Source organism: Dama dama, chromosome 15 (assembly GCF_033118175.1).
Source record: "Dama dama isolate Ldn47 chromosome 15, ASM3311817v1, whole genome shotgun sequence".
In the NCBI taxonomy this organism is placed as follows: Eukaryota; Metazoa; Chordata; class Mammalia; order Artiodactyla; family Cervidae; genus Dama; species Dama dama.
The window spans coordinates 20768429-20784321 of NC_083695.1; the positions used below are offsets into that span (position 1 = coordinate 20768429).

A 15893-nucleotide genomic window follows, 5' to 3' on the forward strand; every position below is an offset into this window, starting at 1 on the left:
ATCACAATCGCTGCTCAAATCATTGACTGTGCAGTTATAGGTGTGACTCTAATAGCCATGCTAAAGACAAAAGCAAGAAATAAAAAGAAACAAAACAAGATCAAGCAGAGACATCAGTGCCTATAATCCAAGGGAAGATAGAATCCTCAGAATAAATTCAAGCAGTTTACTGAGACAACAAAAACAAGAAGATGCCTGAGGCATATGGGGAAGCCTGAGGATAATATATTGCAGCACAATATAAAATGTCTAGTTTTTAGCCAAAAAAGTAAGAGACCTGCAAAGAAACAGGAATGTGTGACTCAGCTCAGGAGAAAACAACAACAATCAATCAATCAGTCACTAGAAACTAACTCTAATGGGGTCCAGATGTTGGGTTTAGCAGATAAAGACATCAGAGCAACTATAATAAATATCCTCAAACAATGAAAGAAAACTATGTTCCATAAACTAAAGAAATATATGATGACAATGATTCAGCAAATAAATAACTGAACTATGAAATATAAACTAAAAAGAGACTTAAATAGAAATTCTGGAGTTGAAGATATGGGAACTGAATGAAAATTTCACTAGGTGAACTCTGCAATTTGACTCTACATATATATTGGAGATGGTAGACAAATCAGTGATCCGAAAGATAAATCAGTGAAAACTATCCAGTCTAAAGACAAGAGAGTAAAACAGATAGATAGGAGAAAATGAATAGAGTCTCAGAGACCTACAGAATGCAATTAAGCATATCTATTTGTGATAGAAGTCCCAGAAAGAAGAAGAGACAATGGAGAAGAAAATGTGAAGAAAGTATGGCTGAAAATTCCTCTGTTTGAGGAAAAATTTACATATCCTAGATCAAAAGATCACAATAAACTCTGGAAAATTTTGAAAGAGATGGAAATACCATACCACCTGACCTGCCTCTTGAGAAACCTGTATGCAGGTCAGGAAGCAATAGTTAGAACTGGACATGGGACAACAGACTGGTTCCAAATAGGAAAAGGAGTACGTCAAGGCTGTATATTATCACCCTGCTTATTTAACTTATATTCAGAGAACATCATGAGAAACGCTGGGCTGAATGAAGCACAAGTTGGAATCAAGATTGCCAGGAGAAATATCAATAACCTCAGATATGCAGATGATACCACCCTTACGGCAGAAAGTGAAGAACTAAAGAGTCTCTTGATGGAAGTGAAAGAGGAGAGTGAAAAAGTTGGCTTAAAGCTCAACATTCAGAAAACTAAGATCACGGCATTTGGTCCCGTCACTTCATGGCAAATAGATGGGGAAAGAGTGGAAACAGTGGCTGACTTTATTTGGGGGGGCTCCGAAATCACTGTGGATGGTGATTGCAGCCATGAAATTAAAAGACGCTTACTCCTTGGAAGGAAAGTTATGACCAACCTAGACAGCATATTAAAAAGTAGAGACATTAGTAAGGTCCGTCTAGTCAAGGCTATGGTTTTTCCAGTAATCATGTATGGATGTGAGAGTTGGACTATAAAGAAAGTTGAGCGCTGAAGTATTGGAAGCTGAACTCCAATACTTTGGCCACCTGATGCGAAGAGCTGACTCAGTTGAAAAAACCCTGATGCTGGGCAAGACTGAGGGCAGGAGGAGAAGGGGACAACAGAGGATGAGATGGTTGAATGTCATCACCGACTCAATGGACATGAGTTTGAGTAAACTCCGGGAGTTGGTGACGGACAGGGAGGCCTGGTGTGCTGCAGTTCATGGGGTTGCAAAGAGTTGGACACGACTGAGCGACTGAACTGAACTGAACTGAGATCAACAGAGTTGTAGGAAGATTAAAGACAAAGATATCCAAAGCTAGACACATCACAGTCAAACTTTCAAAACTCAAAGTGAAAAAGCAAACTCTTGAAAACAGCAGAAAAAAAAAAAAAAAAAGACCAGGTGCAGGGTAACAACAAAACAATGACTAACATCTCATTAGAAATAATGAAGGTCACTAGAAAGTGGAATGATACATATAAAATGCTAAAGTAAAAACTATTGACCAAGAATTCTGTATACAACGAAACTATTTTCAAACATGAAGAAAAAATACATACATTTCTGCCAAAGACAAGAAGAATTTGTTGCTAACAGATTTGCCTTAGATGAAACAATAAAGGATGACTTTCAGGTTGAAAGAAAATGACACTGAAAGTAATTCAACTCCACAAGAAGGAATGAAGAACATCTTCAAATATGTGGGTAAATATAAGTGAATTATAAATATATAATCATATCTTAATTTCTTTAAAAATTAATCTATATAATAGTAATGATAAAACTGTACTGTTTGGTTTGTAACATATAAAGATGTGACTTATATATAACAATAATAGTAAAAAAGAAGGGGAAGAAATGGAACTATTAGAATGTGAAGATTTAAATATATACATTGTCTTCCCTACTTACATCAATACAAAAATCAATAGAGGAACTAAAATTGTTCATTGAATATATTTTTAAAGCAGTAAATAACATAAGAATAAAATGGAAATGAGACATAGAGAAAAATGAATTGTGAAATGGCAGATATAAATACAACCACATCAGTAATTACACTAAATATTAATGGATTAAACACCTTGTAAAAGCTTAGAAGGTGTCCCCCCAAATTCGTATCTACCTAGACTTCAGAATCTTACTTGGAGGTAGGGATTTTGCAGATGTAATCAAAATAAGATGAGGTCATAATAGATTAGCATGGTTCCTAATCCAATGACTGGTTTCCCTAGAAAAAAGAGGAAAAATTGGAGACACAGACAGACACAGTGGAAAGAATGCCATGTGAAGACAGAGGCCAGAATACAAGTTTCTGTTAGATTAAGCCACCCAGTTTGTGGTATTTTGTTATGGCAGCCCTGGGAAATTAATATACACTCCAATTAAAAGACAAAGATTGTCTAACTGAGAGGAAAATGCAAGCTCCAAGTGGTATATAAAGAACACAGTTTAGATACATAAACATACAGAGTTTGAAAAAAAATTCCATGTCAATAGTCATAAAATAGAGTGCCTAGATTCATGAGAGACAAAATAGACTTTCAGACAAGAAATATTACTAGAGAAAAAGAGTGACATGTCATTATGAAAAACAATTACTACATCAGGAAGAACTTTTAAAAAATTGCACATCTTAAAACAGGACCTCAAAATACATGAAGCAAAAACTGACAATACTGAAAAAAGAAACAGACAATTTAACAATTAGAGTTGAAGATTTCAATGCCTCACTCAATAATTAATAGAACAACTAGGCAGAAAATCAGTAAGGATATAGGAGACCTGAAGAACTGTATCAGCCAATTTGACATTATTTAAATTTATAAAACACTCAACCAAGCAATATGTTCTTTTCAAGCACATATGGAACATTCTCCAGGATAGGTTGTATGTTAGGCCACAAGATAAGTCTCAGTATCTTAAAAGACTTAATTTTGTATATTCTCAGACTACAGCAGAATTAAAATTAAACAAAGCAGGAAGAAATTTAGGCAGTCCCCATACAGAAATCAAATAACTTTGCTTCTAAACAATTCAGAGGAGAGCTCTGAATTGTTGAGCTCTCAAAGGAGAACTCACAGGAGAAATTGGAAAATAATTTAAATTGTATTAAACAAAAAAAGATAACATATCAAAGCTTATGAGACGCAGATAAACTGGTGCTTAGAGGGAAATTTATAACTTTGAATACCATACTAGAAAGGAGGAAAGAGTTCAAATCAATAAGCTTCCATCTTAAGAAACTAGAAAAGAGAAGTGCAAATTAAATCCAAAGCAAGCAGAAGAAAGGAAAAATTAAACATCAGAACACAAACCAATGAAATAGAAAACAGAATAATAATAGGAAAAAAATCAGTGAAATCAAAAATTAGTTATTTTTAAAGACTGAGGAAACTGAGAAGTCTAAGAAAAAATAGAGAAGACACAAACGACCAACTCAGAATGAAAAGGGCAGGACCATAATAAGTGACTCTACAGGAATTGACACAAGTAGAAAGGAATAACAGTATGTTCAGCTTCATATGAAAAATAAACTTATATAAAATGGAAGAAATCCTAAAATGTAAAATATAATAAAACTTGACCCAAGAGGAAACAGAATAACAGAGGAGGCTTATAAGAAATAATGATATTGAATTGGTAATAAATACCTTCCCACAAAGAAAAACATAGGCTTAGACAGCTTCTTAAGTGAATTCTATAAAATATTTAAAGAAGAAATAACACCAGTCTTATACAGAGTCTTTCAGAAAATAAAGAAGGAGTGATCCTTGAGATATTCATTGAGGGAGTATTACCCTGATACCAAAGCCAGGAAAAATGCCATTTGAAAATATTACTAAAAGACAGTGTGTTTTATGAATGTAGATGTAAAATGATTAACAAAGTGTTAGCAAACTAAACAGAGAAGGCAATGGCACCCCACTCCAATACTCTTGCCTGGAAAATCCCATGGATGGAGGAGCCTGGTGGGCTGCAGTCCATGGAGTCACTAAGAGTCAGACACGACTGAGTGACTTCACTTTCACTTTTCCCTTTCATGCGTTGGAGAAGGAAATGGCAACCCACTCCAGTGTTCTTGCCTGGATTATCCCAGGGACGGGGGAGCCTGGTGGGCTGCCGTCTATGGGGTCGCACAGAGTCGGACATGAGTGAAGCAACTTATGAGCAGTAGCAGCAGCAGCAAACCAAATTCAACAGCTACAGAAAGGATTATACACCATAACCAAGTGATATTTATCGTAGGAAGCCAAGGTTGACTTACCATCTGAAAATTAGTTAATGCAATACACTATATTAATAGAATAAAGAACAGCCACCACATAACGATCATAAGAAAAACAGGAACATATTTGACAAAATTAAATGTCCATAGAAAGAAAGGAGAGAGAAAGAAAATGAGAGAGAGAGAGAACAGAAGAAATAAAGAACTCTCAGTAACCTAGATAAGGATTTCCTCTAACTGATCAAGGGCATCTAATAAAAATATCTGTGCAAAACCTACAGCTGGCAACATCCTTACGTGAAAGCCAGAATGCTTATCCTTCGAGATTTAAAAGTTCATCCCTATTTATTTATTTATTTTGGCCATGCCTCATGGCATGTGGAATCTTAGTTCCCCAACCAGGGATCAAACCTGCACCCTCTGCAGTGGAACCATGGTCTTAAGAACTGGACCACCAGGGAAGTCCCCACTCATACTTCTGTTCAACGCTGTATGAGAAATTTTAGCTGCAGCAATAAGGCAAGAAAAAGAAATAAAAGGCATATAGATTAGTAACAATCAAAACTATCTTTGCTTTCAAATGATATTCTCTTAGATGTAAAAAGCCCTAAGGAGTCTACAAGACTAATAAGCATGATTGATGGGTACAAGATTACTACACAGAAGTCAACTGTATTTCTCTGTAGTGGTAATAAAAATGTGAAAATGATATTAAGAAATTAAGAAAAAAATTCTATCAGAAAGAAAAAATACTTAGGAATAAATTTAGGCAAAGTGGTATAAGACCTATATATGTTGAAAATTATGAAACATTGCTAAAAGAAATCAAGGAAAATCTGAATAAATGACATAGTTAACATTCATAGGTTGGAAGACTTAATATTATAAAGATGCCACTTCTTCATAAACAGATAGTAGTCATGGTGTTAGTTGCTTCGTCATGTCCAACTCTGTGATGCCTTAGACTGTAGCTTACCAGGTTCCTCTGTTCATGGAATTCTCCAGGCAAGAATACTGGAGTAGGTAGCCATTCTATTCTCCAGGGGTCTTCCCAATCCAGGGATTGAATCTGGGTCTTTTGTATTGCAGGCAGATTCTTTACTGTTGGAGCTACCAGTGAAGCCTGAGGCTTAGATTTAATACAATCCTTATTAAAACTCCAGCAGGATTTTTTTTTTTTTAAGAATTTGACAAGCTAATAATAAAACTTATAGGAAATTGCAAAGCACCTAGAAAAATCAGAACAATTTTTTGAAAGAAGAATGTTAGAGAACTTAAGAGTATCTAGTTTCAGAACTGATCAAAAAATGTCAGTAATCACAGTAATGTGGTACTGGCATAAGGATAGACACACAGAGCAGATAGACATACAATAGAAAGTCCTGGAAAACTTACATATGTGGGCAATTGATTTTTGACAAAGAGCGCCAAGTCATTTTAATAGGGAAAGGATAATGTTTTCAACAAATGGTGCTGAGATAGTTGGTCCCAGCTGGGACAAAAATTAGAGCTGGGACAATGCCAAAACATAAAATGAAACAAGACAAAATGTGAACTTAGACTCTTACCTCAAGATACACAGAAATTAAGTCAAAATATTAGAGAAAAATATTTCTAATTTTTGGTGAGGAAAATATTCCTTAGAATCTATGATTCCCAAAGCCCTATATAGAAGAAAAAAATGATAAATACGATTTTATCAAAATTAAAAAAAAAATTGTTCTTCAAATGACAGCATTAAAAAATAAAAAATTATATACTGGGAAAAATATTTACAATTATGTATCTAATAACAGACTTGTAACCAGAATATATAGACAACTCAATAAAAATTTAATCCAGTGAAACATGGGCAAAAATTTGAACAGATGCTTCACCAAGGAAGATATATGAAAAGCTAATCAGCACATGAAAGATACTCCACTTCATTAATCATTTAGAAAATGCAAATTAAAAACAATACAATACTACTATGAGCCCACTAGAATGGTTATAATCATAAACACTGAAAAAAATGTGTTGGTGAAGATGTTGAGAAAATGGAACTCTCACACCTTGCTGGTGGGAGTGTTTTTACATAGGTATAGCCACTTTGGGGGGCATCTCTGGTGGCTCAGTGGAAAAGAATCCATCTGCCAATGCAGTAGATGCGAGTTCAATCCCTGGGATTGGGAAGATCCCCTGGAGAAGGAAATGGCAACCCATTCCAGTTTTCTTGCCTGGGAAATCCCATGGACAGAGGAGACTGGTGGGCTAGTTCCAGGGGATCGCAAAGAGTTGGACACGACTTAGCAACTAAACAATAATAATAACAAATAGCCATTTTGCAAAACAGTTTGGCAGTTTCTTAAAAAGCTAAACATGTACTTAACATAAAACTGAGTCATTCTATTCCTAGGTATCTATACAAGAGAAATGAAAACAGATGCATTCAAAGGCTTGTAACTGACTGTTCATAGCAATATCATTTTCAATAGCAAGAAAACTGACTACAGAACGGATAAATAAAATGTGGTATATGCATAGGATACTAGTCAGCTATTAGAACAGAGCCTGACGACCCATACATGCAACAATGGGAATGAACCACTGAAACATTATGCTCTGTGGAAAAGCCAGACACAAAGACCATACACTTTATGATCCCATTTACATGAAATTTCTAGAAAAGGAATTTCTATAGCGATATAAAGCATATCAGTGGTTGCCTAGAGTTGACAGTGGGAGTGAGAATTGACTGCAAACAGACACAAGGAGTATGGATTCTGGTGATAGTTACACAAGTCTATAAATTTCAAATTATCATTGAACTATAGAATTACAATAGATGCATTTTGTGTTGTATAAAGTGAAGTTCTTATTAAAAAACTTGTAATATCTCATGAGTCCATGCACATTCATAAGAATCAGAAAGATGAACTTTGTGTAGGTATGTGGAAGGAAACTGATTTAGGTTAAAAAAAAAACAAAAAAACCTGGATTTGAGGTATTACCCAGGATGCAGGAAAGAGAGGTAGACATCACTGTGATGTAGACATCATTGCAGGTTTTCTCCTAAACCTGTCAGCTCAAATTACAGAATAAAATAAAAAAGAAAAGAAAATGTTGTAATAATAAGTGATGCTAAGTAGGTTATAATGAAGTAACCCTCTTTTCTATATTACATGGAAACATCCTTTACATGTACATTAAATTTATGCTTTGTGATTGTCTTTTTGAGGCCAAAGGGGAAAGCTATGCTGCAGTGAGAGAGTTTAAGTTTTTCCTCTGAAAACATGGAAACCTGCAGTGTTTATTCCTACAGTATGGGACCTGAGATGAAGTCAGAACTTGGGAGGTGGGCCTTAGGTGGGAATAAAAACTCTCAGTTCTTTCTGGGCCTTGATTTTGCAGGCTTTGGGTTGTGATGGAGATATGCAGGAGTGCAGTGGAAACCACAGAAGGTCTCTGACACAATGCAATTACATTAAAAATAAAATGATTTCAAGGGTGAAACAGATCACCAGCCCAGGTTGGATGCATGAAACAAGTGCTCAGGGCTGGTGCACTGGGAAGACCCAGAGGGGTCGGGTGGTGAGGGAGGTGGGAGGGGGGATCGGGATGGGGAATACATGTAAATCCATGGCTGATTCATGTCAATGTATGGCAAAAACCACTACAATATTGTAAAGTAATTAGCCTCCAACTAATAAAAATAAATGGGGAAAAAAATAAAACAAAAATAAAATGATTTCATTTGAGATCATGAAACCCAAAAAGAAAATGAAAAACAATAACCTGAGCAGAGGTGAGTCAGTTGTATTCTCAGGACAGGTGTAAGTTTAGAATGAGTAAAAAGATTTATAAAACACTCAGATGAATGTGCAGGTGGGAGAAGAAAATGCTGAATTGAAATTACCTGGGTGAGGATAGTATTGTGCATCCTTTGGTTCATCACTTGCTCCCTATTAGCTCCCCAGTCTCCAGTAGCACACTTTTGGCCCACACTACATAATCAGTCAAGAGTTGGTGAATGAATGATCTCTCATGACTTTCAGAGTGTTTTTTTAACTGCCTTGGACGATTGACATTTTAGTCATTAACTTATTTAATATTAACTTATTTAATATTCAACATCTATTGGCAAACTGACCTATAAAATGCCTCTTGCTGTCACTTGTGGGTGGGCCTAAAACACTGAGCATTAAGATAGTCCCACATCTTTATGAGGGGCTCATCTCATAAAGATGTGAGAAACATCAGATGAGTCCCTCAAAACTTATTCCTCCCTGAACACCCCCCCAACCACTTCTACCTCATATCCCTTGCATCTCACTAGATATTTGGCATTTATGTGTTTATTTCTATATAGGTATAGCTGTGTGTGTGTGTGTGCTCAGTCATGTTTGGCCCTTTGCAACCTCATGAACTGTAACCTGCCAGGTTCCTCTGTCCATGGGATTTTCCAGGCAGGAATACTGGAGTGGGTTGCCCCTTCCTCCTGTGGGTATCTTCCCAACCCAGAGATCGAACCTGTGTCTCTTGCATCTCCTGCATTGGCAGGTGGATTCTTTACCACTGTGCCACCTGGGAAGCCCCATAGGTATAGTCAGTTGTGTGGTGCCTGTAGTTATCTGTTGTTTTTATATGCTTGGTCATGATTTTTTTCTAATGTTTTTCTTGTAACCTCACTGTATTATAAATATTCTAATGTGTCTGAATATATGTTACACAATGTAAAGCACTGGCCACATGTAAGGTATTAAAGCTGCAAAGCTAAAATCAACATTTGGGGGACTTCTCTCGTGGTCCAGTGGCTAAGACGCCTCGCTCACAATGCAGGGGGCCTGGTTCAATCACCAGTCAGGGAACTAGATCCCATACTCTGCAACTAAGAGTTTGCATGCTGCAACTAACACCCTGCACAGCAAATTAAGTAAATATTCTTTAAAAAATAAAATCGGCATTTTGAGGACAATGGATCAACTTAGACTAGATTCTTTTTAAAATTCTATATCTACTTAAGATATGAGAAAACAGTATAAATGGAACAGGAAATGATCATATAAAGGTAACCTATGATAATGATACACTTTGTACTATAACTGGGATATTAAGTTTACTCAGTAGGTTAGTGTATTTTGCTCAGCTTTATGTTTCATTATTTGAGAAACAGCATAAAGTAAACGGTAGCATTAAAAGCCAGCCTCATTGCAATTTATTTTTATAGCATAGTGCATAACAACCTGAGCTGAAAGTACATTCAGGCACTGAGACTTAAATCCCTAAAGGTAAGAAAGTAGTTCCATAAACAGATGTGATCATGGATTCTGGGTTTATTTGCTTGTGGCAAAAATAAAAGTACCAACTCAATAAGTTTTAATTTATAGGCATCTACACCAGATAGCCTTTGGGCACTTCGAACAAAACTGATTAAAATAAAATTTAGGAAAATAAAACCTAATCTGCCCCATTCTCCATTCACACCAGGGAATATAAATTCCTCAGTCAGCTAGGGGAGAGAGTCCTCCATGCCTCCTCCCTGTACTTTCCTGGAATGGTAGCTCTGCTCTGCAAGAGACACTGAAGATTGCCTGCATTCCTGGACACTTGAGAATGTGAAAGAGGAGCCAGGGATGGTTTTCAGGTAACCATGGCTTCACCTAACCTGGGGTCATTCAAACAGGCAGAGCTTCTCTGTTCTTACCCATGGAAAATATTATCTGCCTTTTTTCTGTAGCAGCAACGTCCTTTACATATTCAGTCAGACATGACTGAGTGACACACACACAACTTTCTCTACATATTCATACACAACTTCTGTATATATACATAGCACATATATATGGTACATACATACATACATGTATATGCATGTGTGCGGGCTGGATCCCTTCAGTCATGTGCAACTCCTTACAACCCGATGGACTATAACCTGCCATGCTCCTCTGTCCATGGGATTCTCCAGGCAAAAAGACTGGAGTGGGTTGCTGTGTCCTTCTCCAGGGGATCTTCCCCATCAAAGGATCGAACGGGCATCTGTTATGTCTCCTGCATTGGCAGCCGGGTTCTTTACCACTAGAGCCATATAGGAAACCCAGATATGTGTATACATGTATGTGTGTGTGTGTGTGCACGTTGGGGTACTGGTACCTAATATAGACCTGAAAAGCAACAAATTCTATGATTCTACCACTGGACATATGTTATACTGAAAAAGCTTTATTAATGCAAAATATAAATAATAGAACAAAAAAGCAGGTGTGTGGACCTGACCTTGAAAAGGTCTTTTCATTGCAGGGCCTACTTACCTCACATTTTCTTCTTCCAGGGTCTCACTTGTGAATTCCAATATGTCAGCAGCTGTTCCCACAAACATAAGGAGAAGTTGAGAGAGTTGATCCCGAGTGATCCCACTTCCAATGGGGAGAAGCCATCTTCCAATTATTAGCATTAGAAGGAATGTCTGATGGAGTCCCAAAGTCCAGACTTTCTCACATACTGTAGATAAGTTATTTACAAAAACTTTGGCCTGTTAAACAGAAATGTTATGCAGACAGAGGGATTATGAACTAGAATTTTAGAGAGGCCTTTTTCACCATGGTTTTCAATGAAGAGTCAGCTTTTGTGGAAGAGCATTTCTAGAAAATGATTCTTCATTTACTAAAGAAAGTAAAACTCTTTTTAGCTGAACAATCTTTTAAAAAAGAAAAAACACTAATGTCTCTTTAAAATGTGGCAGCCTTATAACCGAAAGTAATTTAAATGTTTTACTTACTAGTGAGGTTGTACTTATGATATTTTAAATGCTAATTTTGCAACTTTTCACAGACATTTTCTTGTATTATTTCATCAGTCTCTGTAATAAGTATAATATACAGAAACATTTTTAAAATTCCATATTAAAATTTTTTAATTCCTATATTTTTCTTTATAGATTTCAATTTTGAATTTACTGGTAATGTTTTCAGCATGGTACAGATCTTCTCCTTTGATTTTTATTACTTTAAAACACTATCAAAGGAGAAAATATATGATGTTTATTACCTAAAAGAAAGAGAATAATTATAAGGTTATTTTTATTCTGAACATTTAATATATTATTAAAAATCTATAAGCAAGCAACCAAATTTCCTCTGCCCTTATTCTTGGACTCTGGAGAAAATTTCCATCCCATTCATGTATTCCAAATACTATCTCTTGCCCACTTAACATCTAGTGTGCAATATCTTATGGGCGTTATAGGCTATGATCTTCTAAAGACTACAGGGGTGTAGATCTCCAGTGGATGGACAGTAATTCCAACTGACTTATACAAGTGACTTAACTATATTTCTACAAATTTATTTACCCCTCATGATCATGTGCTGAGGTCAAATGTAAAGGTGATGGGAGAGAAAAATATGTCAGTATGCTAACCTGATTGAAGCCATGCAAGAAGATCAATACTCTTTCATTTGCACATTTCACTATATGTCTTCTATGACTCTTCCCATTGCTGTTGTTTAGTCACTAAGTCATGTCTGATGCTCTTGTGACTCCATAGGCTGTAGTCCTCCAGCCTCCTTGGTCCATGGGATTTTCCAGGCAAGAATACTGTAGTGGGTTACCATTTCTTTTCTCCAGGGCATCTTCCCCACCCAGAGATCAAACCCATGGCTCCTGGATTGGCAGGAGGACTCTTTACCACTGAGCCACCAGGGAAATACTCATGAGTCTTTCCAAACATCTTATTTAATTCTTATAGGATGCATGTTGTAGTAGTTGCTGTTTAGTTGCTAAATCGTCTGACTCTTTCACAACTCCATGGAATGTAGACCACCAGGTTCATCTGTCCATGGAATTTCCTAAGCAAGAATATTGGAGTGGGTTGCCATTTCCTTCTCCAGGGGATGTTCCTGACCCAAGGATTGAAACCATGTCTCCTGCTTGGCACTCCTCTTTACTACTGAGCCACCTAGGACATAGGAATGTATGCTAGCAGGGTAAATATTAATGTTTTCAATTACCAGATGATAAACTGAGAGACAGTGAGATTGATTTGTTCAAAGTGACATGGATAAGCTGTGATTGAAGGTTGAATTAGAACCCAAAGCTAGCTCTGTTAAGCTCAATAGAATCAATAGCCTATCTTACTATTGAAAACATGGCTCAGTGAAAGGAGCCGTGGTCGTGAGTCTTTCATAGGCCATAGTTAGTTTGCCAAATATCAAACACGGGAAGAACAAAGAAGAGCTTCTATTTTGGCTGAAAACCTTCCCTAAAGTTAATAAAAAGCACCTAAAAATATAAAGGGCAGAGGAGATCAAGAAGGCAGAAGAGTAAGTGGACAGTACATCTCTCTCCATGGCTACATCAGGAATACACCTTCAGACACAGAAGTGCATGCAGAACACCAGCTGAGAGTGGACAGGAGTACCTGAGCAGAGGAAAAGAATATATAGAACCACACAAAACTCCGTAGGATGAAGGAACTAGGGGGAGAAATAGGAATGTTAATAGGACTGGACCTGCCCTTGGCGGGTGGGGGAACTGAAGCAGGGGTCATCCAATCCCCACATTGGGGCAATTGTCTGAGTCAGAGGAGAAACATTTAAGGCTGAGAGTGAAACAGCTGATCTGTGGCAGCCTAAATGGAAAGAGAATCAGAGAGTCCTTGCTGCAGCCATACATACCCCAGGAATGTATACATACCAGACAGGAATGCTGGTCCCCTCGAATGTGCAGCAGTTGGGAGCTGGAGTTTAGGGATTGTGGAGCAATCCCAGGGCAAGGGCTGCTGTTGACTGAGAAAGACAGAGTGAGGGGATGTGAGGTAGGAGATCATGGTGGGAAATGCCCGTAGAGGAAAGCCAGGCAGCCATGTAAGCAAGGCGATGCTGCTGAGTCATGCATAGTGGGTGGAGTCATCACCATAGCCTCTTTCTCCCCACAAGCCAGCATCCGCAGCTGCTCAATAGAGCGGCTGGCCCATTCTAAAGCCTAGTGCACTGAACTACAGAGTAGGACCCCAGGCAAGAGAGCCTTCTAAGTACCTCAATGGGTGGAGCTACAGAGAAAGACTGGCCAAAGAGGCCTTCTGATTGCCAGCTACCAGAAGCTCGAAAAAAGACTCTGATAGGGCCATAACTCCTGTGGCGGAGGCAGTTCATGTTCCTGCACACTTGGTGCTGCCAGGGTCCCCACAAGACAAGCAGTGGTGCCACCTTCACACTCATCTCTCATTGGGGCAGAGCTTCCACAGGCAAAACAAAGTCTTGGGTCTATGCACACAGGTTCACTTTGGTAGTGTCTGACTCTTTGCAACCCTGTAGACTGTGGCCTGCCAGGCTTCTCTGTCAGGGCGAGGGGGGGCGATCTCCAGGCAAGAATACTGGAGCCTATTGGCCAACACTGGTTGCCATACCCTTCTAGAGCACTATATTCCCTGCTGCCCTAGCCGCCAAACCCCCTGAGTACCTGGTGCTGCCAGAACCCCTCTAACCCAAGCAGCTGCACCACCTCCACACCTGGCCCTCACAGGGGCAAACACGAGTCCCCCAGGGCAGGCTCAGGAGCAAACCTCAGAGGATGACCCACATGTAGAGGTGGAAATAAAACCACAATCAAAACCCAGGGGCAGGGTGGCTAAGGAAGAAGACCCAAAACCTTCCCACCGCCTGTACAAGTTGCAGATTAAATCCACACAATCAACTAGGCAGACGGTGTGCCTGTGGAATATATAAAAGGTCATTGAGAGCTCCCACAAAAGAAAACACACTAGTTCTGATAGCTGTGAACATTGGAGGCAAGAACACACAGGAGTAGGGCCAGGGCGGAATCTGAGCTGCCCCCACAGCAGGTCCAGAGATCAGCAAGCACGGTGTTGGAAGACATTCTAGGGAGGTAAGGTGGACTGTGTCTCCCAGGGAGGGAAAGGACTCTGACAGCAGTGACTCAAGAAAAGCATTATTCTTATTTTTTGACTTGTTCTGTAGATGCATTTAGATTTTTTCCTTCCCTTTTCCCCCCTCTGTTGTAGTTGTCAATTTTATTGGCACTATGAAATCCAATTAAGCTTTTGAGCTTTTTTTTTTCCTCAGTCACATTTTTTATTGTTGATATAAACCTCTGCCTAACACTGGGCTTTTGCAGATCTGTGGAGTTTTCATTTTTCTTTTCCTTTTTTAATTTTTAATTTTTTAAACTTATTATTTTTTCTACATTTATTCTTTTGTTGGCTTTTCCTACTGTTCTTTTCCCCTTGCAGTTAATCTTGAACAAATATAAATCTTCCTTATCTACCTCTGTCTAACTTTGCATATCTATTCTTTCATTCTTTTCTTTCTCTCCTTTCCTCTCAACATATTTGTTCGTTTTATTTTCATTGCTTTATTCCACAGTCGGCACCTTGCTTTAGCTTTGTTTTCCAGTTTGTGCTTTAGTTAGTTTTGTTCTGGTAGATATAATTTTTGGTTTCCTTAGTTTGCCAGGTCAATCTATTATATTTTATTTTTTGCTGGACTGTTTTGATTTTGCTTATGGGTATATATGTATATGTGTATATTGTATATGTGTCATATATTTTATTGTTGTTATAAACCTCTGCCTCTATGTGGGGCTTTCACAGTTCTGAGGAGTTTCCTTTTTTTTCCCTCTATTTTCTCTCTTCCATTTTCTTTTCTTCCTTTTCTCTTTTTTATAATTGTAATTTTTAATTTTTAAAAAAGTATATTTTTTCTATATATTCATTTGCCTTTCCTACTGTTCTCTTCCCCTTGCAGTTAATCTTTAATTTATATAAATCTTCTCCATATAGGTCTATTTAAATTTGCATATCTATTCTTTCATTTTTTTTTTCATTCCTTTCCTCTCAACATATTTGTTAGTTTTGCTTTCATTGCTTTATTCCCCACTTGGCACCTTGCTTTAGTTTTGCTTTCCAGTTTGTGCTTTAGTTAGTTTTGGTCTTAACTGGTAAATATAATTTTTTATTTCCTTTGTTTGCTGGGTCAATCTACTGTACTTTATTTTTATTGGACTGCTTTGACTTTTCTCATGGGTGTATTTGTATATTCCATTATTTTAATTATTATTTGCCTGATTTTGTAACTACCATTTGTCTGGGGTTCATCTCTGGTTTCTCATTTTTGGATATTTGTTTTAATCTTACTTAATGCCATTACAAACC

General features: G+C 37.6%; 1 protein-coding gene across 1 annotated transcript in view; it reads right to left on the bottom strand.

Moving 5' to 3' along the window:
* TMEM26 (transmembrane protein 26) overlaps positions 1-15893 on the bottom strand; it is a 66423-nt gene that overhangs the window by 14564 nt on the left and 35966 nt on the right. The window contains exon 4 of the mRNA XM_061161599.1: positions 11035-11255. Coding sequence (XP_061017582.1) covers positions 11035-11255 — 221 coding nt within the window. The remainder of the gene's footprint in view (positions 1-11034; positions 11256-15893) is intronic.